The sequence below is a fragment of the Nelumbo nucifera genome, chromosome 4 (assembly GCF_055504915.1).
Source record: "Nelumbo nucifera cultivar China Antique chromosome 4, China Antique-T2T, whole genome shotgun sequence".
Lineage (NCBI taxonomy): Eukaryota > Viridiplantae > Streptophyta > Magnoliopsida > Proteales > Nelumbonaceae > Nelumbo > Nelumbo nucifera.
The window spans coordinates 11,747,342-11,774,671 of NC_142652.1; the positions used below are offsets into that span (position 1 = coordinate 11,747,342).

Consider the following 27,330-nt stretch of genomic DNA (forward strand, 5'->3'; position numbering starts at 1 on the left):
GTCGAGACTAGGGCTCTTTATGGGCTTGGCCAATCCGGGGTTTGAGACTATGAATTTAAATCTAAAATATCAAATGTATATACATGAGAGAGAGAGAGAGAGGGGCTTAAAATCTTTCAAAGGAGTATCAAAAACTTCCTCCATGGTTTTTAAAACCGAACCGGTGACTGAACCAGTCAGGAGTCTGGTTACCGGTTCAAATGGTCCAATTGTTCGACCCAAACAGCTAGCCCATTCTGACAAAAAATTAAAAATTTAAAAAACGGTCAAAACCGTTTGAACAGTTCAGACGGTTCAAACGGTTAACCAGCTGGTTCAACGGTTTGCTGACCAAAATCAACGGTTTTGGGGAATAAAGCAGGTTTGGGGAAAAACGGAACCGATCATATGACCGCTTCCCGGTTTTTCCGGTCCGACTGTCCGGTCCGGTCCAGTTGTGAAAACCATGACTTCCTCTAAATAGCCTTCTATGAGGAAAATGAACGAAAAATGATCATAGGTGCATCATGTGACCTATTAGGTTTTTTGAAATATCCAAGCTACCCTATAGACATATTTGCCCTTACGAGAAGAAAATGACTTGTTTTCTACCCAACTTGTTTTGCTTCTTCAACAATGAGAAAGCTTTTTGTTCAAAATTAGGCGTTGAAACTTTCAGCAATGAAAGATTTGTCTCTTTATGCAGTAATTTAAGCTGTGTACAAGGTTCTAAGTATATACATGCTCAACATTGAAATTTTCAGTATAAAGTATGGAAAACATACGACACGATACTTTTTTTTACCTTGCATTTCAACAATCCAGAGACCCATCAATAAAATGCAAACACACCAGCACTCACAATAAATTCAAAGCATTCCATCAACTGGTTTTTTATTTCAAGCACTGGTGCTGGGAGTGTGTGTGTAGCATACATTTCATGTGTATTGTGTACACAATAAGACGATAACTTCGAACCTTGATTGTGTAAAGAGAAGATACCTGTTACGATTGAATCCCACCAACTAGCTAGTTCCAATTTCCAAATATATGGATGGAGAGCTGCTCCATCCCAAGTTCATGGAGCCAAGTAGTGCTGCGTATTGTTAGGAATTTAGGCCAACAAAGATGTTCAAAGTTTGATACTCTCTCGATTGCTGAAAAATGCAAGTGCAAATTTCATTTATTCATTCATGCCATAAGTCAAATTTGGCGTTTATCGTATGAGCTCTTGGACATAATTTTACTGTCTCATAACTAGCTCAGACTCAGAGACATGTATATGTACCCACCCATCTTCTAAACCTCTACATTTGACAAAGCATCTAGCAGACTGAAAGCATCGGTTCATATAAGCATTATGAGACTGAGGGATCTCTGAAATTTAATCAAAATCCCCGTTAACATCACATCTAAAATAGTCCATGTCCATGTCAAAGTACATGGTCATATCGCATCCTTGATCCTTGCATAATGTGAGCATCGCCTCTACCATATATAACATGTACACACATGCCTGTTAATACAACTGACAACAATTTGTAAAGACATTCGATACTTGTGCTTCATCTGCTTCAGACAACGAACCAGCTGGGGGCCTTGGTTTGGACTGAAACAATAATTAATGATGCTTTAAGACCCCATGAAAAAATTGTGGGCTTCATAATACCTGTGTAACACGACATTGAAGAGGGGATGGATGGGCTCCAGCAGGTTGGAATGCGGACCGAGCACTGCCTTGGGCAAAGGTGGGGAATCGGCGTCCTTGCACCAGCTGTATTGACAGACTGCAAGACCGCTAAGACAATAACATGTGTGATAATAATCTCTGTGCTTCCCAGGTTTGTCTCTGAACCCTCCATCCTGTACCTGCATTTATCATAAAAAATGAAGTTTATTATCAACAAGTATGAGCTGGCCATCCTTGTCGAATCCAGATTTGCTCCTCACGGAGTGCGCTTCATAGCACTTTCAGACGTGCATTAAGAATATCTCCCAAATACTTGCCGTGAAGTTGGTGTGAGGCGCACTCTGTGAAGAACTATAATTTAATATTCCAGATTAATCACGTCAGTAGCAACTAGCAGGACCAGAATATTTATCTATATGATAGGGTCTAGTCGTCTAGAAAACATTTATGGTAATTGGCTGAGGTTTCGATTTCTAAGTACGAATTCCTTCCATTATGACTAGGTAAATTTTGATAAAATAGACCAAAACCTGAAACGAAGAATCTTCGAATAAGCTTACTAAAGAGAGATCTTCAAATAAAATCCACTAGTAAGATGTGCCTCAGCATGCAAAAAGTACCTGAGAACATAAGAGAATATATTGTTGCAACGCAACGCTGTGAAATAGAGGCCCCAATTCAGCGGGTATCTTGATAAAGTTGAGACCAATATCTGAAAATTCTGCATCAGATGGCACAAGGAAATTGAAGCCACACCGGAATGTCATCATCATCATCATAATTAAGGGAAATTCCAGAGACCCCACTGTGTTTTTGGCGGGTCTGGCATTTACCCCCCCCCCCCCCCCCGCAAAACCCTAATTCTTTATCTTTGGCAGATTCCTGCTAAGCGTTCACTCTATGATCTCATAACCCACTCTGCAACCATTCTGCCAAAGGAATGGATGGAATACACCAATGTGCATGTAATCTGCCTTTCTTGATTTATAAGATGCCTTTACCTTTGTTCATTAAATATTACTAAAAAATATTTTTTTGGCATAATCATTCTAACGGAAGTCTCAAAACCATTGTTGATGTCTGGTCAGATTGTCAACTGGTCACTAAGATTCTGGGTCCTTACCCCAAAACCCAGAAATAGACAGAAAACCGTTGATTTTGGTCAACTCAGATGGTTAAACCAGGCATTCACAATCGTGGTTCAAATGAACAAATAAATATCAAATTGAAATAATAATAATAATAATATATGGAAAACTATTTAAAAATAAGAGGGAGACAGAAAAAGAAGAGAGGAGATGCAGATGCAGATGCAAATCAAATAGAGATAGAGCGGGGGGGAGGAGGTACCAGTGACACCGATGGCAGTGGTAGCAAATCCTCTCCACCCCTCCTCTTCCTCTCTTTTTCTTTACAAGGCACAACTTAACCTAATACTCTTATCTAAGGGATGAGAACCAAATTTAAACTGATATCACCATGTAAAAGTAACCCTTACTTAAGTTTAACAGTCTGACTTGACCTCTGTTCAACCCGAACGGTCAAACCAGTGAACAGCCACCTAGACAAAAATCTGGCTTGACCTCTGGATCTGATTCTCAAACATAAGCCCCAATATCAATATCTCTGTCATTCAAGTAATTCTCCAATGTTTCTAAAAAACATCCAGCACATGTCATGATGTACCAAATCAACCAAAAGATACAGACCATTGAAATGACCTCCTAAGATCAGTGAATCTCAACCATCCATGTGATATCAAGATTTCAACAAATCAGACCATCCAAATAATGTACCAAACAAATACTAAATTCTATGAAATCAAAGTGGTCCATTAACAGCTATGAATTAATATTTTCCATTCAAATAATGCACCAATATTTCAACTAATCTTAGACATTCAAGTATTGCATAAAATTCAAAAAAAAAAAAAAAATCAAAGCACATATGATGTGATTACCAAATTAGAGTTGCAAGGTGGATACCTGATTTGAAGAATTTACAATGCATTAGGCCAGACCCATTCAAATTTTTAAAAATATAGTAAGCCTAAGTCTGCCCAAGTTGCACCTCTATCTCATCCAATCTAGCCCATTCAAATCATGTAAAAAATCAACCCAAAGTTTTAAACCATCAAAGTGGTTTCTTACTATCAACCATCTAAATAATGTACTACTACTAGTCTAGGCCATCCAAATAACACCCCAAAAACACTATGATATCAAAATGGTCATTTCATCATCATCCCAACTATAAGGGGTCGGTTACATTAATCCTGTTTTGCCAATCCATTCTATTTCCACTGTTTAATTATTAGTGCAGCATAGTGCTTAAATCATTTCTTACTACTTCTACCCGTCTACCCCTATAGCTCTTCTAGCTCCTTCCACTTGTAACCAAGGTTCAAAATATCGATACAAGCCAATACACCAATTGGGGCATATCGACCTGTATCTTGGCTCTTTTTTTTTTGTAGCTTTTTTCTCAAACTGGTTCAGAGGGGTCAGTTTAAGACCCGTCTACCCCCTGAACCAGGCCACACCCTTTGCAAAGGCGTATCTGGAGGCCATCAATACAATATGTATCGGCCGATATGGCCCAATACGTATCAAAATTTTGAACCTTGCTTGTAACATATCACTTCTCCTAACTGGAGTTATTGGTGATCCTATATGAATGTGACCAAACCATCTTAATCTACTCTCATTTTATCACCTATTGAAGCTACTCCTAAGTTTCTACGGATGGTTTCATTCCTGATCATATCATTTCTAGTTTTTCCACTCATCCATCTTAGTATTCACAGGCCACACCCATTTTCTGACCATGTTTCTTGACTGTCCAACACTCTGCTCCATACAACATAGCTGGCCTTACAACTGTGTCATAGAATTTTCCTTCTAATTTAAGTGGTATTCTAATATCGCACAAAAGTCCAGATGCACCTCTCTATTTTGCCCAACCTGCTCTAATTCTTTGGGTGACATCCTCCTCAATCTCTCCCTTGTTATGAAGTATTGAACCACGGTACTGGAAATGGTCATATTTAGTCATCTCTTGGTCTCCAATCCCAAGTATATCTTGATTTACACTCTTATTATTACTAAACTTACATGTCATATACTCAGTTTTAGTTCTACTTATTTTAAAACCTCCTGTTTCTAGGTCATTTATCCATAAGCTTAATTTTGTCTTGCAATGTCATCCGTAAACAACATGCACCATGGAACTTCTTCCTAAATATGTTTAGTCTATTCATCTATGATCAATGCAAATGGACAAGGGCTAAGTGTTGAACCTTGGCGAAGAATCATTGAAACTGTAAAACCTGAAGTCTCTCCCACTGGTGTTCTAAGAGGAAAAAATTAATCTTAACAATACATACATACACACATGTATGTACTATGTATATACATATATATAGGTATAAATACATTATATCAATAATCAATGTATAATTATATTCTACATGTAATATATGCATTATTTTATATTTAATTCATATTTTTAATTTTTCATTTCTAAAATGCTAAAAATTGCAATTTGAGACCAAAAATGGTTTTTTTGTGAAAATAATGAGGCAAGGCGCCTTCAGCTCCTTGGGACACATAGGTCTCAAAAAGTTATCCAAAATTTAAAAAAAAAAAAAAAATCACCCCAATCAGACATCCAAGCACAAGGTTATGGCCTCCCAAAGTTTGCACATACATTGATTGTGCAACCTGTGACCTGGTGACCAAGTCAAATGGGTCAACGGTTCAACCACCTAGGTCGGATGTTTTTAACCAAGTCAACGACTTTTGAGCAAATCCCAGGCTTTAGCCTAACTGGACACAAAATCGTGGTCGGTGACGGTTCAGACAGTTCGACCATTTGGGTCAACAACAGGTTGAAAACACTGCTTCGGTGGTATCTATATTTAGGTGTTATTTGGTACATTATTTTTTATAGCCTATAACTGCCACTCATCCATACTAAGTGGACAATTTTGTAACTTTCCACTTACCATCAACACCAGCAAAGAGTTCAAGAGCTTGGGGGAATCTGCCAAAAAATTAAAAAAAAATGGGGTATCAAGTGCCAAACGCCCCAAACTATGGGGGGTTTTCTGGAGTTTACCCTAATAACAATAACAACAACAATACCTTTTTGTTTAGCATGGAACCTCTCATCAGTTTGATACGATTTAACATCTGAACCACATTCACCTTCAGATAAATTAGAAGCTGCACCAGTACATATGCTCCTCCAAGACAGGCTTCCTCCAACATCCAATGCCCTCAGTTGTTCAACAATGATAGAATTTAACCTTTGAATTAATGCAAATACAGCTCCCTAGTGACATTTTGACATAACTTCAAAGTTTAGAATGATCCAGGGAGAGACTTAGAGAACCAGATATGTTAGAACATTACCTGCCAAAAGGAATAGCATCCATCAACCAATTTATTTGCTCTTCCCTGAAATCCACACTCCACTCCTTGACGAAATGCAACCCAGTCCTAGCAATAGAACAAAAGAAAATTCACAAGGCAGTATATAAGCCCAAAACAAGACCTAAAAAGGGTATCCTTATAACAGATGCATACAGTAAGCACACTATTCATCATATTTGACTAATATTGTTTGCCTTTGGTCCAGACAAGCACAAAGAAAAAAGAAAGATGAAGTGCAAATAATAATAATAATGTATAAATCAACATTTTTTAACAAGTGGTAAAAAAATAGTGTATTACTATAAGGAGGGCAAGACCAAAAAGCTATACATTTATTATGTACGAGTAGTATAGCATGTAAAGTATAAGCATTCAGTTCACCAAAGAATGACAGAAATCTTATCCTCCCTAAAAGTATCCAACTTATCTCCAGAAAAATCATGTTAAACCTTGGCATGACAATCTGCTTACTTGACCTACACCAAAGCATGGTTTCAAATGTTGCCAAATGTCGCTAATGTCGCACAACATATGATGTCAAGGCTCACCGACATGAAAATGGATGGTAATATAAAAATTACATTATTTCGGTCGACATTTCCTATATTTCGGAAATGTCGACCAAATCGGTCCAAATAACCAAAAAAAATGCAGTTTTTCCTATTATGTCGACAGGATGTCAACTAATTTCGACAAGATGTCGACTAATGTACATTAATAATTTCTATTTAATATTTCAAACAAAATACTTATAAAAAAGAATTAACAAAATATAAAAACAAAAGAATAAATTAATTACTTTATAATATAAAACGTAAAATATTTTTCAAGTAATAAAATATTAACTAGTTAGTATTTTTTAAAATATTTATTAAAATCAGAAAATGTTTATTAAATTTTATAATAAATCATATTCTACATTTAATATAAAAAATCAGAATAAATTTAATAAATTTTATACTAAATCATAATTTATTATAAATTTAGTACTAAAAATCATAATAAATTCATTAAATTTTATAAGAAATCAGAATTTATCATAATCTTAATACTACAAAAAGAAGAATCAGTTTATTAAATTTATAATAAAACATAATGTATTATAACTTTAATATTTAAAAAATCAGAATAAATGTATTTCTATTTACTAGTGTGAAATGAAATAAATACATTAGAATTTATAATAAATCAGAATTAAAAATAAGAAAAGAAAATATCAGATAATCTTGTAAAAACATCAAAATGCATAATAAATCAGTAAATCATCATTTACTAATTTGTTATTGATCTTAGTTTCTTAGCTTTATATAATGGTTGGGAATAAGATAATAGTCTAGAAATATGTATTCATGCTTCTTTTATCATTTTACAAAATATCTTTGCATATTTCCACATATTTCATAATATTTCCACAATGTCTTTAATTTTTACAATATTTCCTCAGGACATTTCCGACATTTCCGACATATGTCCTATATTTTGGTAAGCGACATTTCCATCGACATCAACATTTTAAACCTTGCACCAGAGTCAGATTGTGATTAGTCCGTATCTGTTGAACAATGTATTGAACAACATAAGGTTGATTTGACAGTGTTAGATTTGACAGTGTTCACATGGGAGTTGGCATAGTGAACATTTTGTACAGTCTAACTTGGCAGGCCTGGAAAACGTGGATTTAGATCATTTCTTTTCTTTCATATGACATACTGAACTTTTCTTAATGAAAATGTATCTATTATCAGTGGAAAAATATAGAAAAATAATGGAGAAAAAAAGAGAGCAGGGAGAGAAGAGAGGGAGGAGAAGAGAACGATTGGAGTCGAGAAGTATGCTTATTATTATATATAGGGCGACAAAATAAAAGAGTAAAAAGACAATAGTGCCCCAGCGGCACATGCTACATAGAATATTAACAGTTCTAACAGTATCTATCATTAAACAGCATAAAAGATTAAATAAAGGTGCTATGGCATGCAGTTTCACCCTCAAACTTTAGATTCAACAAACCCATAACCCCACCTTGTATTGATATAACATCTCCTTGAAACCAGTTTTATGGTTTATAAGCAACATGTCCAAGTATCCTTCATCACTACTACAGTAAAACAATGAGAAGTATCTTAAATTGTATAATTCACATAACCATAAAAACATAATATCTATAATTCTTATGGAAAAAGTTTAATGTGTATAATGTACTAGATATTAATCTGTGTGATCAAAAAAATGATTAAAAATAAGAAATGAGGCCAGTCAATGATTGTCCAACAAGATAATTTCTATAACTACAAAAAATAAAATATTCATCTGCTAATTAGAACTTCCATGCTCTTCAGCTTAAGATAAACAACTGTTTCTTTTTAAGTACTTGAGAGAAGCAACCATTGATAATTCACAGTTCAAAAAGAGGGTTATCAAAGCACCAAATAAAAGCAACACATCTTACAATTAGACTACGCAAGTCCAAACGCTGAGATTCATTGATTAGAATCATTGTGGCCAACCCACAAAAGGTGTACCTATTGCAACCATACAAAAGACAAAGCAATTTAAAGATCGCAACAGCAAACAAAATGTCTGACAGGCTCTCCAGCCATGAGCTTCAGAACCATACCCGCCATGAGCTTCAGAACCAGGCTCTCCAGCAATGCCACCCTCATATGTCTGACAGCTTCACAAGACACCATTGAGTAAAATTATTCAGCTCCATGTGCAATGGAAAGATTCTACTTGAGAAGGAAACATTCTACTTGACATCATATTGTAGTAAAATTGGCGATGCAAAGGCCCAATCTAGAGCTTGCTAGTATATTCCTAAAAGTGGTTTGTTCATTACTGCATCTAACCATGGATACCTAGTCAAGTAATTCTGCTGATCCAGGATCTTATTTGTGGTTGGCAATTCACCGCTTGCAAAAGAACCTGTTTCACAAGGGTTAGGCTTCTTTATCACATAGGATTGCTTTTTTGGTGGTTTGATTTGATTCATGGCTGTACACCAACGCAAGAGAGAAAATAGCAAGCATTCTATTTTGATTCTGTATGCTTTAAGTTCAATTTTATTCATCTCAAAATGACTAATTCTAACAAAAATATGAGACAAACCATTATATGGAGATATTATGCCTTAATAAATTCCCTCTTGCAATGTTTTTATCTTCAATCTTTTGGATTAACTGGAAGGTACTTTATAAATAAAGGATCCGCCAATTCAGCTACATGAGTGCTCCAGTTACATAGTAAGAAAAGTCTTTGCAACATGTTTTACTAGTTAGGATTAAGGATGGAAGTTGTTTACCAGTTTCAAATTCTGGTTATGTAAAACCATAAGAAACTTACTGGCAACAAACCCCTTCATAATACCTCAGTGATATAGTTAATTATTGACTAAATAATATCGAACTTATCAGTTTTGTCATCAAACTCTAGTAGATAAAGACTAGGGAAAGATTAGTCCCACAAGGACAAACAAGTGACAGAGGGATAAATCCAGGGTTTTTGGATTGGGACGATAAAAAATCCTCTTTCAAAATCAGACACGAAATAATCCATCTTATCTCTCTGTAAATAATGATTTTATAAACATTATAAGGTTTTAGGAAAAATTTTCCTGTATATGATTATATTTATTTATATCTAAAATCCAAGAAAGACGCATTAAATTTTGACTTAACTACCAAGTCAATAATATTAACAATTTTATATATTTTGCATAGGCAAGCTCCCTAGTTGGCCCTATTAGGAAACCTTTTTCCACAGTGATATAAAATATATCCTGGGACTTAGATTTATTTCACCAAAAGAAATAACAATTTATTATGGACAATGAGTCCCAAAGTAGCACAGCCAGTCACTGATCTACAGAAAGGTTATCCGAACTAATGCACATCTCATGGAGATGAGATATGCAACATGACAAAGCAAGTCTTCAAATGCAATCAAGATTAATTGAACCAATGCATGTCTCTTGCAGATTAACTGTTTCTATGAAGAAATCCTGCAGAATAAAGCATTCACAGGAAGAGCTACTATTAGTAACAGTGGCTTCTTAACTAGAGAAAATTTGCTAAGTTTTTATACAAATGATAATCAGACAGAAATCATATATTAATCTATGAGTAGGAAAAATGGTTTAGCTCAGGAATATTTTGGAGTATTACTCATAACTCAATTCTTATGTAACCGAATAGAGTGGAATTTTGAAACAGGATTCATGTTGCCAAGCCCATATAGTTGGTGCAAGGCTTAGTTGGGCTAAGTTGAGTCTAATTCTCATGTTTTCTTTTCCGCATAGCATCAATTTTATTGGACCAAATGAAGACTTTCTTTAACATTTTCACCAAGTTGTAGTTCCCCCTTCTCCATCATTATAACTTTTGTCAGTGATTGACAGAACCATTTAACTGATTTAGTCTTTAATAGAATGAGCAGTTCAGCCGAGTGCTCATCTGTTTGCAACTCAGAATATGACCAGAGAAACATCATGAACAACCATTGATGGACATCATGGGTGCTTTTATCCTCGTGAATGAACAATATGTATGAATCAGTACCTTCTGTTTATACATCTAGAAATCAAAGAAGAACCAATAGAAGAAGCATGAATTAACCTCTTGAATGCTAACAATATGCTTTAACATTGAATTAAAACAATGAGACATAGTACTCAACCTAATTTAAAGAATTGCATATTTGCATCATATCAGGCATTCAGGCCTGAATCTAAAAGGAACAAGTGAACCAATAGAAAAAGCATGAATTAACCTCTTGAATGCTAATAATATGCTTTAACATTGAAGTAAAACACTTGAGACATAGTACTCAACTTAATTTAAAGAAATGCATATTTGCATCATATCAGGCATTCAGGCATGAATCTAAAAGAAATGAGTCACAATACCACTCCCTAGAGATTGGTGAGAGAATATGGATGCATGCACTTACTATATTTTAAATGGCCAAAAAGAGCTAATCAAGTAGGCAGTCAAGCACATGGCTAGCTAGACCCAACAAAGCTACTAAACCAATAAAAGATATCCTACCGAAAAATCAAGAATACAGGCAACAAATGCAGCTTGAACACCAATTGAAGTGCAAAGAGAAACTATTTGTTAATTGTTACAAACCTTAGGATATAATTTCCAACATTTTCTACCAGTTCAGGATCTAAAATGTTCAGTACACTTGCAACCTGATAGTGAAGAGAAAATAGTCATCTTTAAGCTTGGATAATAAAGAAAAATATCTGAGAAAGATATTGTAATATATTTTGTGAACTAAAATGCATGAGGAAGTAGGCAGAACACTTAGTCTGATTTCTGTTCAATGCAATTCCCTTTATAAGGTATTTTGATGGACACAATAATCAAAAGTACAACATGCAATATTCTCCAGCAGTCCTGCCCAAGTTCATCAAAATGAGTAAATGATGAAAGTAAGGCCAGGCAAGTTTTATCATGCTTCCAAACAGCCCTTAAAGCTAGACTGCATGGAGCCTAAGAAGAGGGTCATATCCATTGTTTAGCTTCTTTCAGTACCACAACCTGGCTCATAGACCATCTCAATCATTTACCTACTAAACTACTAAACACCATATGTTTGTCCATCAATGCATCAAAGATTATATGTTTCTCCATGTTGCATATATTTGTTTTGTAGTTTCCCTTTCATCACTTTTTTATAGATAGTTTCCTTTTCATCACTTAATCATGCATACCATAAACAGAGCCATATAAACCAACACTTGTTCACATTAAATATGAGATTGAGCATGTAAGGGAAAATCTTATAATTGAATCTACTGAAATAATAATTTGAAAGTACATATATAACAATTAAAAGGGGCCATTGATTGATGCAATGGAAAAAACTCAGGCTGAAAAACATGAGAATGTGGGTTCAAGTCTGAGAGCAACCACTTTGTGCACAAAAAAAAATGCCAAAGGGTATGCCCATGTAAGGAAATTCTATTGAATAAGCTTTGGGGTTTTGTGTCTTTTCCATGTTAAGGGACAGCTAAACATAATGTCTCTCTCAATTCCCACATTTGCCAAATTGTCAACTTTCATAACCAGTGCTGTAAGTCACACACACATTCATAAACAGCATTCAAACCCTAGTTTATTTTGTTATATCAATCAATCTCCAGGGGTACATTTTCTGTTTCCCCAGTCTAACACCTCAAACAATATATTCCAGTAATCATTACTGACCAACTTGTTTTATGTCCATGCAAGACTGAAAAAGCAGATATCTGACTTACAGAAATGGCAGTGTAGCAAGCCCGGACATCCATTTCACCTCCATCATGCATTCTGATGGGAAAATAAAGAGGAAAAAGAACTTGGTCATATCAAGTAAAGACAGTTTCAAGATAAAGAAGTTAAATATTCTAAATATCATGTACACGCACCAAGCAAATTGTCATATAGAATCTCATTTGAATCTGGACCAAATAAAACTGGGGAGAAAGGGGGGTATTCATTATAAAGTTGACAATAAAAATATAAAATCACTAACATTTAGATAATGATCAAAGAAATCATTACAATTTGCTAAATTTATATCTGAAGTCAACTGATAGCAATGAATTAAGCTTAAACTTTTAATAGGTACAATATTTTTTGACAATTAATCAAGAGATCCATTACCTTTGATTGTAATCGCATGCTCACTGGATTAAAATTGAATTCAGATGGAGATGCAAAACAAAGATAAGGATCTAAATTTGTTGTATATGCTTCCCCCTGTGCATGTGCCTATGCATGTAAGCCATTCTTAATTAATTGTTTGCATAATAATATAGAGTCATAGATTCCATGTGTTAATATTAGTTAAGACACAAGCACTATAACTGCCTTTGTATGGTGAGAGTAGCATATTAAGTGATGACAAATCAAAGGAGTTTCTGCAAGAATGGCCCGCGGTGGACACTTTTCTCATCAAAGATGGGTTCCATTTGTGTCTGCCGGAAGCTGGATGGATTAAACTGAATTTTGGCAGTGGCTCTCTTAGCAACTGAGGACAGTCAGGTATGGGGATGTCTTAAGAGATCATGCAGGAACATTATTGATGATCTTTTCAAGTCCAGCTAGAGTTGGGAAATTCTTTAAGAGATGAACTACTTGCAGTTCTCCACTGGTTGAAATTAGCTTTTGATGTAGATTGGTTACCGTGAAGACTGGAAAGACCATGGATCCTAACATTCCTGATTAGGGAAGCTAACATACTACTGGTTCAACCGGATTCAACTGTCAAACAAGTTATTCCTTCTCTTCCAATTACCAGAAGTCTCATTGTTGAGCACACAGCAAAACAAAACAACCAATGTAGGCCACCAAATATCAAGAGAACACTACCTAACCCATGCTGCCTTACATTATCCTTAAAGTTAACTCATTTTAAGCCACTAGGCCCTTCTTAGTTTGTTAGTTTGTCCGCTTTCTTATTCATCAACTTTCTGCATCAAATCAGTCCCTAGCCTTTTTTATAAGCATAATCGTATTTAGAAAAAACAAATATAAGTTATAACCCTCATTAGAAGAACTATACATGTTTAATTAAAATAAACCATGGAACATATGCATAAAGGATGGTATACATCAAAAGAAGCACCAGCAAGGCCCTCATTACAAGAGTTTATACATGGTCAATGGACTAATCCAGGGACAACATATACATGTAATGCCACTATAGTCTAGACTCCTCAAGCTCTTTTTCTTGTAGACTTGTACATCATTCAGCCCTCTCTAGTAATCCAAACCAAAACCTGAACTTCCCTGTTAAAGTCAACTGGAAAGGTCCTGTTCCTCCTAAAATCAGGGCTTTTTTGTTGGGAGGCCTACCATGATAAAATTAATTTGTGTGAAAATCTACAGATGAAAAAAAAACATTCTGGTATTTGTCTCCATACATTTGTGTTATCTGCAAAGAAAATGGGAAAAGTACATCTCACTTACTAATCTCCTGCCAAGACTGCTATTTGGAACTATTTTCTCTCACAGTTTAGGTGAAGGTGGGGTAGACAGCCCCCACAAACCTCAGGAGCCTTCTGTCTAAGACATTTCAACCCAACCAAGACATCGGGAAAATTTTTATGGATATGTATGAGGACAGCTGTACTATGGGTGGTTTGAGAAGAGAGAAGTGAATGCTTTTTCGGCAACTAGGCGAGGTTGGAGGAGGAAATCATATTAGTCAAAGTTGTACATTGGGTTTAAAACATTGGAGATTTTCTCTCCCTTCTCATCGGATTTTATAGTATGAAACTGGGAGATTGTTGCTGAGTCATCAACATCTAAAGCAGCTTCCCTTTCTGGTTGGAACCCCCCTAGGACAGGCCATGTGAAACTGAAGTTTAGATACATGGACAATTCTTTATGGAATTAGAGATTGGAGAACCACTCAAGGCAGATACATGGACAACTCTTTAGGCTCAGTTTGGACACAGTACAAATTCAAATATGTACAGCGTAAATACATAGATAATACAAAATATAAGGTTTTGCACTCTACATATTTGCATTTGTACTCCATCCAAACTCAACCTTATGGAATTAGACAGGCAAAATCCATTGTAGAGAACACTGATGTGGGTCCCACAGCTACGGTCCCACTGTGTTCGTAGGGTAGAAGGTGTTCTAGTCTTCCTAGGGTTAGCTATTGGTCATTTAGTTGTTTCAGTTGTTATTTATTTCAGTCTTTTTTTTGCTCTATTTGTTATGTAAAGACTAAGGGCAGATCTGTCCTTTCCATGTAATGAGCATAACCTATAAATATTAATTCAAGTGGCGGCGGCAGATGATTAAGCTTCTGCTCCTCCTTTTTCAACTCTTGTGTTCTACTGCTTCTCCTCCCTCTTCCTCCTCTTTCCTCTTTACCTTTTTTTCTTATTTTCGAACCTGAAATCCATTAGGGTTCAAGACTGATAACAGTCCTGAACTTCTACTTGGTATCAGAACTAGGGTTTCTCATGTGAGTCTAGTCCAGCCGACCACATGAGAACCATCTAAGGCTGGAAGCTGAGAAAGTAGAGTTCGTTGACTGGTTCTTGGAGATCTCCAGAGGATTAGCAGCTGTTTGAAGAATTGCCACAGTTGCAGCGAGTTGGTGATCAGGAAGAATCAGAGAAGGCTAGGGCGGGTAACCTTGGGAGGCAGCGAACAACATCCTATTGTAAGTTTTTTATTTTCTGAGAGAAGTACTATCAGAGAAGATAGGTTGGACCTATCTAGCAAGGGCGGCCGAACCACTCTAGGGTTTTATCTTTCTATTCTCTAGGGTTTTATCTTAATACTGCGGCAAACCCTAATAGTTCTCTCCTCAACATTGATCAGTTTTAGGGTTTCATATTAACCCTACTACAAGCCTTATCCGTACGGTACTGTCTGGAGTGTACAGCTGAGAATTTGCTTTTAGGACTGATTAAAACCCCAATTCGGCTTCAGCATATCAGATTGTTCTTCAAACTGTTTTTCAGTTTTCTTTTGGGGTTTTCGAACTCTTCTAAGGGGGTGAAAACAGTTCGGACTGTTGCTGTTGTGTGTGGTTACTGATTTCAGATCAGTTTTATACCTGTTTCATGTACATCTACTGTGAGTACAGACTGGTTCTATACTGATTTTGTGATTGTGGTTGATAGTCCAAGTGCTGTTTTGACTGTAGTAACCCTAATTTTGAGACTTCTGGTTCTTGACCGAAATGGAGTTTAAGAATCAGGCAGAAGGCAGTATTGGGAACAGCAGTTATGTGGTATGTGGGCATTGTAAGAAACCCAAACACACAAAAGAAACATGTTGGAAGCTACATCCTTATTTGGTCCCGGCACAGTTAAGAAGCAAGAAGGGTAACGTTCATGTGACAGTGCATACTAATTCAGCATCCTCGTCTGGCACAAGAGGCACATTCTTAGAGACCTTAGCCGCAGTTCGGGCTGCTCTTATACAGTTGGAAGGGGAAGTTGGGAACTCATCTCAGCCGCCGCAGTCACCATTAGCCCCCGCCACATTTGCTTCCGCACATTCAGGTACTCGAGCCTCAGCCTGCCATGCCTCAGCTCCAGGTATCACTAAACCCTGTTGGGTAATAGATTCAGGTGCATCCGACCATATGACTAGCTTGCCTTCATTGTTTACCACTTATCATTTATCTTCTGGTAGGGATAAAGTATCTATTGCCGATGGCTCTCTTGTCCCCATTTCTAGCAAGGGTGACATCAAGCTATCGGATACCATCTCCTTGTCTTCTGTCTTACATGTCCCTAAGCTTGATACTAACCTTCTTTCAGTCAGTAGTATTACCAAACACATGAACTGCTCAGTAACCTTCTTCCCTGATCGGTGTGTTTTTCAGGACCTGAAGACGAAGAAGGTGATTGGGACTGGCCGTGAGACGAATGGGATCTATCTACTCGGGGAAAGTTCTCGTTGAAAAGAGTCAGAGGATAAGAAGTCACTTGTTTCCCAGAGTGTGAGTTCAGTTATGCTTTGGCATAACCGATTGGGTCATTTGTCTTTTCGGTCCTTAAGGAGTTTGTTTCCTAATTTGTTTGAGTCTGTTGAGTTGTCCCAATTGCAATGTGAAAGTTGTGAGTTTGCTAAACATTGTAGACACTCTTATTCGTTGAGCAATAAAATGAGCAATCGTCCTTTTGATCTTGTGCATACGGATGTTTGGGGGCCATATCACATTCCTTCCATGGGTGGGTACAGATATTTTCTGTTATTTGTTGATGACCATACCCGATTTTCTTGGGTTTATCTTATGCGTTCACGAGATGAGATTCCCGCCCTAACCCAAAACTTTCACCAAATGATCCTAACCCAGCTTGATGCCAATATCAAAGTTCTTAGATCTGATAATGCAAAGGAATACTTTGCTAAGCCATTGGCATCTTACCTTCTTACTCATGGGGTTATTCACCAAAGCACTTGCCCACATACACCTCAGCAGAATGGGGTTGCAGAAAGGAAGAATAGGCACATCTTGGAGGTGGCTAGAAGCATTATGTTTACCTCCAATGTCCCTATTCGCTTCTGGGGTGATGCTATCCTCACAGCGGTATATCTTATTAATCGGGTTCCTTCCCAGGTTCTTGATATGTCATCTCATTTTTCCCTTCTATACCCAGATGAGGGGTTATTCACTGTTCCCCTCAAGACATTTGGTTGTACCTGTTTTGTTCAGCTTCTCGGTCTCCATCACTTCAAGTTCGAACCCAAGGCCTCCAAATGCATCTTTCTTGGTTATGCACAAACTCAAAAGGATTATTGCTACTATGATCCTGTCTCATGGAAGAAGTTTGTATCCATGGATGTCACTTTCTTTGAGGAGACACCCTACTATTCTCGGGTCTCTCCTCAGGGGGAGAGTAGTGAGCGTGGAGATTTGGGTCCTTTTCTTCAGGGGGAGTGCAGTGAGGGCAGGGTTAATACTTTTGGGGCTGTTCCCTTACCTATTCCAGTGGGTGATGAGGGCTACAGTAGCGAGGGTGGTCAGGGGGATCGGGAGTTGAGAGTCTATCACAGGCGATGCAGGCAGGTTGATCCCGGTCATCAGCAGTCCCGGCCAGCTCCGACCTCTTCTACGGCTCCAAGTCCAGATATTACAATCCCCGGGCCCACAGAGACTCCTTCCATTGTTGCTACCTCACCCCCTGCAGATGATCTTGACCTTCCCATTGCCATCCGTAAAGGAAAACGGCATTGCACCACATCTACAGCCCACTGCATCTCCCAGTTTTTGTCTTATGATCGCCTATCTCCCTCCTACAGGTCCTATCTCACTTCCGTTGCTAATGTCCCTATTCCAAGAACAGTGCAAGAAGCCCTATCAGTCCCGGAGTGGAGAGGTGCAATGCAAGTTGAAATGGATGCCCTGTTGAAAAATAATACCTGGGAGCTAGTTGACTTGCCCAAAGGAAAGAAACCACTTGGATGCAGATGGGTATTTACTGTGAAGCACAATGCGGATGGTTCCATTAAGAGGTACAAAGCTCGGCTAGTTGCAAAAGGGTTCACTCAGACTTATGGTATAGATTACTTGGAGACATTTGCCCCGGTAGCCAAGATGACCACCATTCGGGTTCTATTATCTCTTGCAGCAAGCTACACTTGGCCTTTGTACCAAATGGATGTTAAAAATGCCTTCCTGAATGGGGACTTGCAGGAAGAGGTTTACATGCAGTTGCCTCCTGGATTCTATGATACAGAGGCAGGTAAGAAGGTCTGTCGGCTCAATAAGGCATTGTATGGTTTGAAGCAGTCACCTAGAGCTTGGTTCGACAGATTCAGACTAGCCCTTGAGAAGTTCGGTTATGTACATGCCCAGTCAGATCATACACTGTTCATCAAGAGGGTGGAGTCCTCACTGACACTACTTGCAGTATATGTTGATGATATTGTGGTGACAGGAAATGACAGCCATGAGATTGAGTCCCTCAAACAGCTCCTTCATCAAGAGTTTGAGGTGAAAGATCTGGGTACACTGCGGTATTTTTTGGGTATTGAGGTTGCTAGATCTAAACAGGGGATCTTTGTCTCTCAGAGGAAATATGTTCTAGATCTGTTGGCTGAAACTGGAAAACTGGGTGTCAAACCTGCAGATACACCCATTGAACAGAACCACAGGATTAGTGCAGAGAGTGGGGAGCTGCTTGAAGACAAAGTTATATTCCAGCGGTTAGTGGGAAAGCTCCTATATCTATGCCTCACTCGGCCAGATATCAGTTATGCAGTTAGTGTTGTCAGTCAGTACATGCATTCTCCTAGAACCACGCACCTTCTAGTAGCAGAAAGAATACTAGCATACTTGAAATGATGCCCGGGTAGAGGTATACTGTTCAAGAACAATGACCACATGAAGGTGGAAGTCTATACGGATGCCGATTGGGTTGGGAGTGTTGATGACAGAAGGTCTACCTCTGGATATTGTGCTCTTGTGGGAGGTAACCTGGTCTCTTGGAGGAGTAAGAAACAGAGTGTTGTCTCCCGATCTAGTGTTGAAGCTGAGTTCAGGTCAATGGCTAACGGAGTGGCTAAAATTCTTTGGCTGAGATCACTACTTGAGGAGTTGGGTATTGAGTATGAGAAGCCCCTGATGTTGTATTGTGATAATCAAGCGGCTATTAATATAGCACACAACCCGGTGCAGCATGACAGAACTAAACATATTGAAGTTGATCGACACTTTGTACGAGAGGCGAATCTATCCAAGTTGGGAATGATAAACATTTATTCCCAACTTGAGGGAGTGTAGAGAACACTGATGTGGGCCCCACAGCTACGGTCCCACTGTGTTCGTAGGGTAGAAGGTGTTCTAGTCTTCCTAGGGTTAGCTATTGGTCATTTAGTTGTTTCAGTTGTTATTTATTTCAGTCTTTTTTTGCTCTATTTGTTATGTAAAGACTAAGGGCAGATCTGTCCTTTCCATGTAATGAGCATAACCTATAAATATTAATTAAAGTGGCGGCGGCAGATGATTAAGCTTCTGCTCCTCCTTTTTCAACTCTTGTGTTCTACTGCTTCTCTTCCCTCTTCCTCCTCTTTCCTCTTTACCTTTTTTTCTTATTTTCGAACCTGAAATCCATTAGGGTTCAAGACTGATAACAGTCCTGAACTTCTACTTCCATGAATATCAGACACTTGACTGTTGAAGGGGATTCTAAAGGAGTAATTGGATGGATAAATGGAAGTAAGGAGATTCCTTGGAATTTTAGATACACTGTTCAAGAGATCAAAAACATCATTCTGATTTGAAAGCATAGTAATATGGATATCAAGATCTGCAAATGGGTTGGCAAAACAAGGAGTTCACAAGGGAAAGCACATACTGAGGTCAAGTGATGTACTTGTTGTGATCTGTGTTTCTTTTTCTGCTCCTTTCTTGCTGGTGGGTTTAGCTGAGGCTAACTTTCCACAGGGTGTTTGGTCTGATCCTGTACTCTTAAATTTTAAATATTAATAAAATTCTTTCAGTTACCTATGAAAAAAAAAGTTGGTCATATGAATAGAACTGATGACAGCCTTGCTATTCTGCAGCTAGTAAAGCAAATGCTTCTAATACATCATTTTGATATCAAACAGGCCCCTAATTTGGCTAGATGTGAGTAGGATAGAAAGTGAATAAACATCTATGTTTTTTTTTTTTTTGAAAAGTAAAGTAAGAATTTTATTCATTCAGAAAAGACTCGATACAACAGGAGAGCTAACCAAACATCTATGTTATTTCCTATTATTACTTATTTAATTAAAGTTACTTACAAAAAAAATAAAGAAAAAGAGCAAAAAAGGTAGACAGCCAAAATTTTATAATCATGAAGACTCACCCAAATAAAATAAAATAAAATAAAAAAGAAAAGAAAAGAAGGCTGTCTTTCAACACATTGGCAGATATACATGTGAAATAGATGTGGAAAGTCCATGACATCAATGTGAAATTGGTGATGTCGTACCTAAAACCTCCTGATGGATCTTTCATTCGCAACAAGAACGTACGCATTTTATCTCTGAAACATTTAAGACAATATCATGTCAAATCACTTCTGGGTAACAATGGCCAAATATCATTAAAAAGTGGGCCAAGATGAAAATAAAACTGACCACCTATTAATTGATGACAAAGCTTTCTGGCCGCCTAATGTCATAAGTGCATTGACCGCAGCATAAGTTGTTGCAAGATGAGGTAACTGGGGATAATGCATGTCCAAAATGATTCAAAAGGAGAAAAGATGAGGAAGAGTAATGAAGATAATACTTGTTAAACCATATACCAATCTGTTTATAACACTTAACAGAAAATAGCAATACCATGTATAAGCATAGAACAAAAGTCAGAATAAGCTAAAAATATCACCCCAGCATGCCAGCTTACCCAGCATAGAGAGAAGGAATGAACTAGAAAGTCATTCAAGAGCATACCAGTGTAATGGGAAAAAACATAAGTACAAAGATCAGCAAAAGGACTGTCCCGGGAAAAAAAATACAGGCATACATCTTGAACAAGGGAGTTCAATAAGTAATTTACAACAAAACCCCAAACAAGATGATGGTCCAACCCTAACTCGACAACTTGATGAAATTCACAGAACATCATGGATACTCAAACCCAACATTCAATTCTGCCTCGTTGAGAATCTGCCAAGCCACTTTGAAAAGCAACAGCTCTGAAAGTCCTTTTTGAAAATTTACAGGTTCCAATAAGAGCCACCAAGGTCAACTCAACAAGTATGATCCCCATAAGGCCAGAAGATGGTTGGGTAACTTTTTCATCTCTTTGGCTATACCCGATAAAATTGGAATAAGAAAGAAGACTAACATGAACCATATGGAAGGATAACATGCACAAATCAAGAAAACTTTGGGTAACATTTTCCCATTAAAATGGAAAACATCACCTATTATAGAAGGAACAAAGGACCCAGAGAACCATCATCAGACTTTAATCTGGCATATGCCTGCTAATTTCCAGTGACATTTGCTCCATAGAATTTGCTTCAATTATGAAAATATCCATCCAATATACACAAAGCTCGTTATATTTCATCTAGACTTCATTTAGCATGAGGAATTGAGAAACATATATACCATCATTAACCTCCAAAACATGAAGCTTGCCAGCTTCAATGGAACCATGGTTGTCAAGGCTACGCTTAGGTGCCTGCCTAGGTGACAAGGCACCATTGATGGTTGCATCACTTAATTGCCCCACTATTTGGTATGTGCTGCTATGAAACACTTATGTTCTTTGTTTTTTGATATCATAATAACTAAATAGATGTTATTAAACTATAATGTTCATTTTGTGGATTTTCATACTAGTTTCTTTTTTATTTTCTTATTTGTTAGCGTTCAACCAACACACATGTTGGTACATGCTGTCTTGAAACCAAAGACTTAAACCTAAACCAATAAGCCAGGAAAAACTTAAAATTGTCTGATCAGCACATTCTTTATCATCATCATCATCTCCTCCTCCTCCTCTTTTTTCCTTTTCCTAAACAAAAATAGAGATTCAGCCCTTATATGTTCAGAATTTTCTCTATTTCTTCTTTTTCTTCTTATAAATATGTTGATTTTCTATGTCTTAATATGAAACTTATACTTTTTTATTAAGTTCAAAAATAATTATCAATGAAAGATGGTTGCTGGTTGCTAACAAAACCTAGGGAGTTACCCTAAGATTCATGGTTTCTATGTAAAAAATTCCAGCGCCTAGACAACTAGGCCCCCCCATCACCAAGCTTTGCCTTGAGACCTTGAAAAACTATGAATGGGACTGAGTGTTCTATATATTTTTCTTCAAAAGTCCTATATTGATCGTTCATGAAACTCAGCACAAAGAAAGGACAATGAACATAAGAACCATGAATACAGAATTCCATTACATTTACCAACCATAAGATTCCTTATGCAACAATACGTGGGCAATCTCCTTCTGGGGGAAGGGGAAGGGAGAGAGTATCAGTCACAGTCCATTATAATATCGAAGGGGTGAAAGCAATAGAGGTTTTACTTATCCCAATAATAATAATAATAACAACAACAAAGGGAATCTTTCTTTAGGCAATGCCTGATCAGCCACTTAGACAATGCCACCCCATCTTTTCATAAGTTGCAAAATAGATTGCTACTTCATTGCAGACAGATGGTCTAGTTCAGGTTATAAGTTTGGTGTTTTACCACACATCTAGAAGGGGGCAAAAAACCAAATTCTTAAGAATTGTAGGAACCTAATGAAGGCACAGTCCTAAAGACCTAAAGAGTGTTTTAAAAAGGCATGGGAGGCATACACCTGGAGACGTGCCTCCAGGCAACATGCTGCCAAAACGCCCTGAGGCATATACCAGAGGTATCAATGCCTCAGGTGCAAGAAGCATATGCCCCATACACCTCATACGCCTCATGCATAGTGCGCACCTCATACTATAAGACAGAATGAAAGGGACAAAAGAAGGGGAAGGGAAAGAAAAAAGAGAAAAAAAATAAAAGAAGAAAAGGAAAGGAAAGGGGAGTGGAGTGGAGTGGAGAAAAGAGAAGGGGAAAGAAAGTTCACCCCTAGACCCCATTAGCCCCCACCCCCCCCACCCCCTAAAGCTAGTGTTACTTATGCATTTTTCATTCTTGATGAAATCCTCCTTCCTCTTTTTCTTCCTCATCTTCCTCTTTGTTCTTGAGAGGCTAACGCCTCATGCTTCTTTTTTTTTTTTTCAAAACTTCAATTAAGAAAACTAGCACACTCAACAAAAATCTGTTCAAATACTTGATGAAAATTAGAATTCCATATTACACAATAAAGTTGTCACATGAAGCCAGCAACTTCCCAATAAATATGCTGCTGGGAAATAAAATCAGAAGTGGGCCATTTTGCAGAAGAGACTATTTGTACTTGCCTGTCCAGGTCCACCACCATAACCACCATCTGGGTCCTACATGAATGCAATGAGAAACAAACAGAGCTTAGAGATTACATGAACGATTCATGGCCCATCAAAATACCTAACCTCATACAATTCAACAAGGTAGTTAGCTAGTTAGCCATTCAAAAGAAAATTCATGAAGCATATATGATGTAAGATAGAGCCATTCATAATCATATCATGTTGCTGAAATATGGGAGAACAACCAACCCTGAATGCACAAGTTTTTTTGCAACTACCTAGAAAATGAAATAACAAGGCATTTCCATGTCATGATGATCAACAAAATATATATCCATATCATCTCATTTATTAAAAACAAAAGTTCTACTTATACTCGCCTAAAGGGTAGCTCAGATGTCAGAACCTGTGGCCAAAACAGTCACCCAAATGATATCCATTTATCACCTATTTATTAGAAAGAAAGATAGAAAGAAGGAAGGAAAACAAAAGAAAGAAAGTTTTATACAAATTCCCGTAGATGGTTTAGCGTAGACTCTGCTTGACCTAGGCAGTTGACCAAACCAGTGTTTTGAAGGGGATTATAAGGCATGACACCAAAAATGCTCCTAGAAATGTGTCCATATAGACTTGATAGAGGTGGTCAAGGATCCATATACCTATATGCTCCTATAAAATAAAATTTTGGACTGACCTCTAGTGGGGCAACAAACCCCTACCCATCTCTTTCCCTTCCCTGTTCTCCTTAGTTAGTGATAAAAATGCCCTGGTCTCCTCAACCATCCAATTGGCCAACCACCAAGTTTCATGCAATTTTAACTTCCGTAAAGCCTTAAGAGATTCTGAAATCTCAGACATTTCCCGTCTCCTCTCCACAATCTCAGAAGCCTTCCTTTCCCCTCATCTCAAGACAAGCTAATTTGGTCCCGTCCCCCCCAACCTACATAGACAAAAGGATTTGGCTCTCCTTTGTTCCCCCCAAAGTTGCTTTCTTCGTTTGGGAGGCAGCATGTGGCAAGCTGAATGCTTGTGACATTTTAGAGAAGAAATTCTTGGGAAAGAGATATATTTCCCCCCATTTTTTGCTTCATGTGCTTTGAGAATGGAGAGTCTATTGGCCACTTATTAATTAACTGCAGCTTTGCCAAAAATCTTTGGCAATTTTTTTTCTGGATGCATCTCTTGGTGGAAGCTACAGTTGGACTCCTCCAAGTTCAATCACTAATTTTGTTGCCCAGTGGGTCAAACCAAAGATGGGAAAAAGAGGAAAGCTCCTTTGGAAAGTTGTAATTCATGCTGTGATGTAAGGAATCTGGGAAGAAAGGAACAAAAGAATTTTTTAAGATAGTTTCTCCTCCTTGGATAGTATTCGTGAGAAGATTTTATCCCAAATCTTTTCTTGGATGCTGGTCCACCAGCTCTTTGAAAGGGTGAGCAGAGGGGAGTTACAAAGAAACTGGCTGCATTCGTCTCCAACTGTACCAACTCTTCCTCCTGCAGTAGGAATGTGAATACCTGTTGCTTCCTCCCTCAGCAGCTGGAATAGGGGGGCATTGTTAGAAACTCTACTGGAGACCTTGTGGACCTTTAGTGGCTCGGTTCAAGCTGCAGATGCCTTTGAAGCAGAAGTCCGCTCTCTTCTAGAAGGCTTAAGGGTTGCTAAGAGGCTCCTTTTCAGTCCTTTAGCACTAGAAGAGACTCAAGGATTACCATTAAGTGGGCAAAAGAATCAGATGAGGGACCGTGGAGGCTAGCTCACCTCCTTGCTAAAATTCATGAGCTGACTTCTCTGCTGAACTGCACCTTTAGATGGATTCCCCGGGAGATCAATAGAACAGCAGATGTTTTAGCAAAGCAAGGCTTGGGAAGGGATATTTTGTATAGTGCTAACTCTTTGCCATCTTAGTTTGATCCAGGCCCTTCTTTTTTGTGTTTCTCTGGCTTGTTTGTACATCTCTTATGTACATCCCTCCCCCTTTTTTGAATATAAGTTATCTTTCTCTTCAAAAAAATAGGCTTGAAATTATTATTACTGCAAGTCTAAGAAATAAAGGCAAGAGAACCCAAGCATTCATTGTTAAATGTCATCACCTATTGCCAATTTCACAATGGACTATGAACATGAAAATAGAAGTCGATGAGATTTACCTAAGCTATGGTCAAAACCAAAAGACAAATAAATATCATAAGGGCATTAGTGAAAGATTATTTAGGGGCTATTTTGGAGGGCTCAACTTAGCAGGCAGGCAGCAGCAGCTTTGCATCTGCTCAGCATATCGTCAATGTTGAAGAAATGGTGTTGGGATGCCAGGGCATCTTTCTGTGTTTTCATCAAATGCATTGTTCAGCTTTCTATACTTTGAAATTCATGAAAGCCAAAAGGCAACTGCAAGAAATCACTCCCAACGAACTATCCTAACTCAGTAATCCATGACCTGTAAAAGAATATTTTGTATGCCTGCAATTATATCCAGATCTCATTAAATAGCCGCAACCAACTCAACATATTACACCATAATTGATTTGGGAAACACTATACTCATAAAATTCCATAGATCCTCGGCATTGTTGCAGTTCCACCAACCATTTTAGTACCGTGAAAAGTAAAGCATTGTTCCCTAGCAATATAGCACACTACCAAAAAAAGCAATATAGCTTAGGTCAGTGCACCCTACAAGTAGAGTTATGCACTTGCTGCGCTGCACAGACTTAAGAAATCTCTTGTTCCATTAGGATACCCATTTGCAGTTTCTTCAGTCACAAAAAACACCAACAAAAACCAGAAAGATAATGATGCTGACGATAATTATGACTTTATCAACCCAAAAGCAGAGAGAAAAAAACAAGAAAATTTTCAGAACAAAACGAAGTGAAAGGAGCACTTAAAACTCCTACCTGACAGCGGTTGAGAAAGTCAATTGAATTATTCTCCAGGTCGGAGAAAATGGATTCTCCCAATAAAGCAATTGAGTGAAGGATCCAGTAGCAGAGCCAAGGACGACTATAACAAAATGGTATCGGATACAAAGAAATGAAAATTAGTAGAACATACGTTGCAAACTTGCAATCTTGCATTAATGGTGTTTCTACAACGTAAATACATATGAGGGGAAAATCAGAGGTAGCAGCTCTTAACTAACAAGATTGAAGAACAATTTACTAATCAATTAAGAAAAAAAAAAAAGATAGAGGCGCAATTACTGAAGAAAACCAAACTAACTAAGAAGATATCCGTGCTGAACAAAGTAAACCTAAACTATAACTATTGTACAACCAAACCCAATCCGTAAAACAAAAGAGAGAAAGAGAGAGAGAGAGAGGCATACTTGGCGTCCAACACGCGGAAGCTAGGACCAAGTTGTCTGAGACCCCTGGTCAGAAACTCGATGTGCTGGTCACGGCGAAGTTCCAACCTGTCTTGCCAATGGGATCAGGAATTTAAAAAATAAAAATTAAAATAAAGCAGCCATTGTAAATAAGAACAATACGAAACAAATAGCTCAAATCGAGAAATTGATACTAAAACCCTAAATTGTAACCGTTGCACTACAAACGTTAAATTGTGCCGCAAGTAAGCTCCTTACATTATCGTCTGGGCATGGTGAGGAACACTACTGAAGAGCTGATAAATCTCAGAGACCATCTCCTCAACCGTCCACTGCTCGCGCTGGGTAACGGTGGGTATCGAGCTAATTGGGTCCATTTCTGCAACACTCCTGCAAGTTTTGAGTACCCTCTCCTGCTTCCTGTGATATATACAAAGATCACCAGAGCACCAAAAAAAGCGGCGCGAATCATTTTTTGTGCTTACATTTCATCTCGGCGAGTCCGAATTTGCACGTTACAGT

At 37.8% G+C, this 27,330-nt stretch overlaps 1 protein-coding gene across 2 annotated transcripts; it reads right to left on the bottom strand.

The window, feature by feature from the left end:
- Positions 1-1,353: 1,353 nt before the first annotated feature.
- On the bottom strand, positions 1,354-27,330 carry ERA1 (Prenyltransferase family protein). Of its 2 annotated transcripts, XM_088903198.1 has the most exons (15): positions 27,067-27,330; positions 26,809-26,895; positions 26,378-26,483; positions 23,495-23,530; positions 20,709-20,791; positions 20,558-20,611; positions 12,371-12,422; positions 11,235-11,299; positions 8,723-8,779; positions 8,555-8,627; positions 6,085-6,171; positions 5,815-6,004; positions 5,676-5,713; positions 2,290-2,390; positions 1,354-1,848 (listed from the first exon to the last, which is right to left on the bottom strand). In XM_088903198.1, exons 1-15 carry the CDS (start codon positions 27,183-27,185, stop codon positions 1,554-1,556), a joined length of 1,443 nt encoding a protein of 480 aa, XP_088759324.1. In that variant the 5' UTR covers positions 27,186-27,330; the 3' UTR covers positions 1,354-1,553. The 2 variants fall into 2 exon arrangements, with proteins under 2 accessions (XP_088759324.1, XP_010242996.1); XM_010244694.3 differs by lacking the exon at positions 5,676-5,713 and having other exon boundaries at positions 27,067-27,313.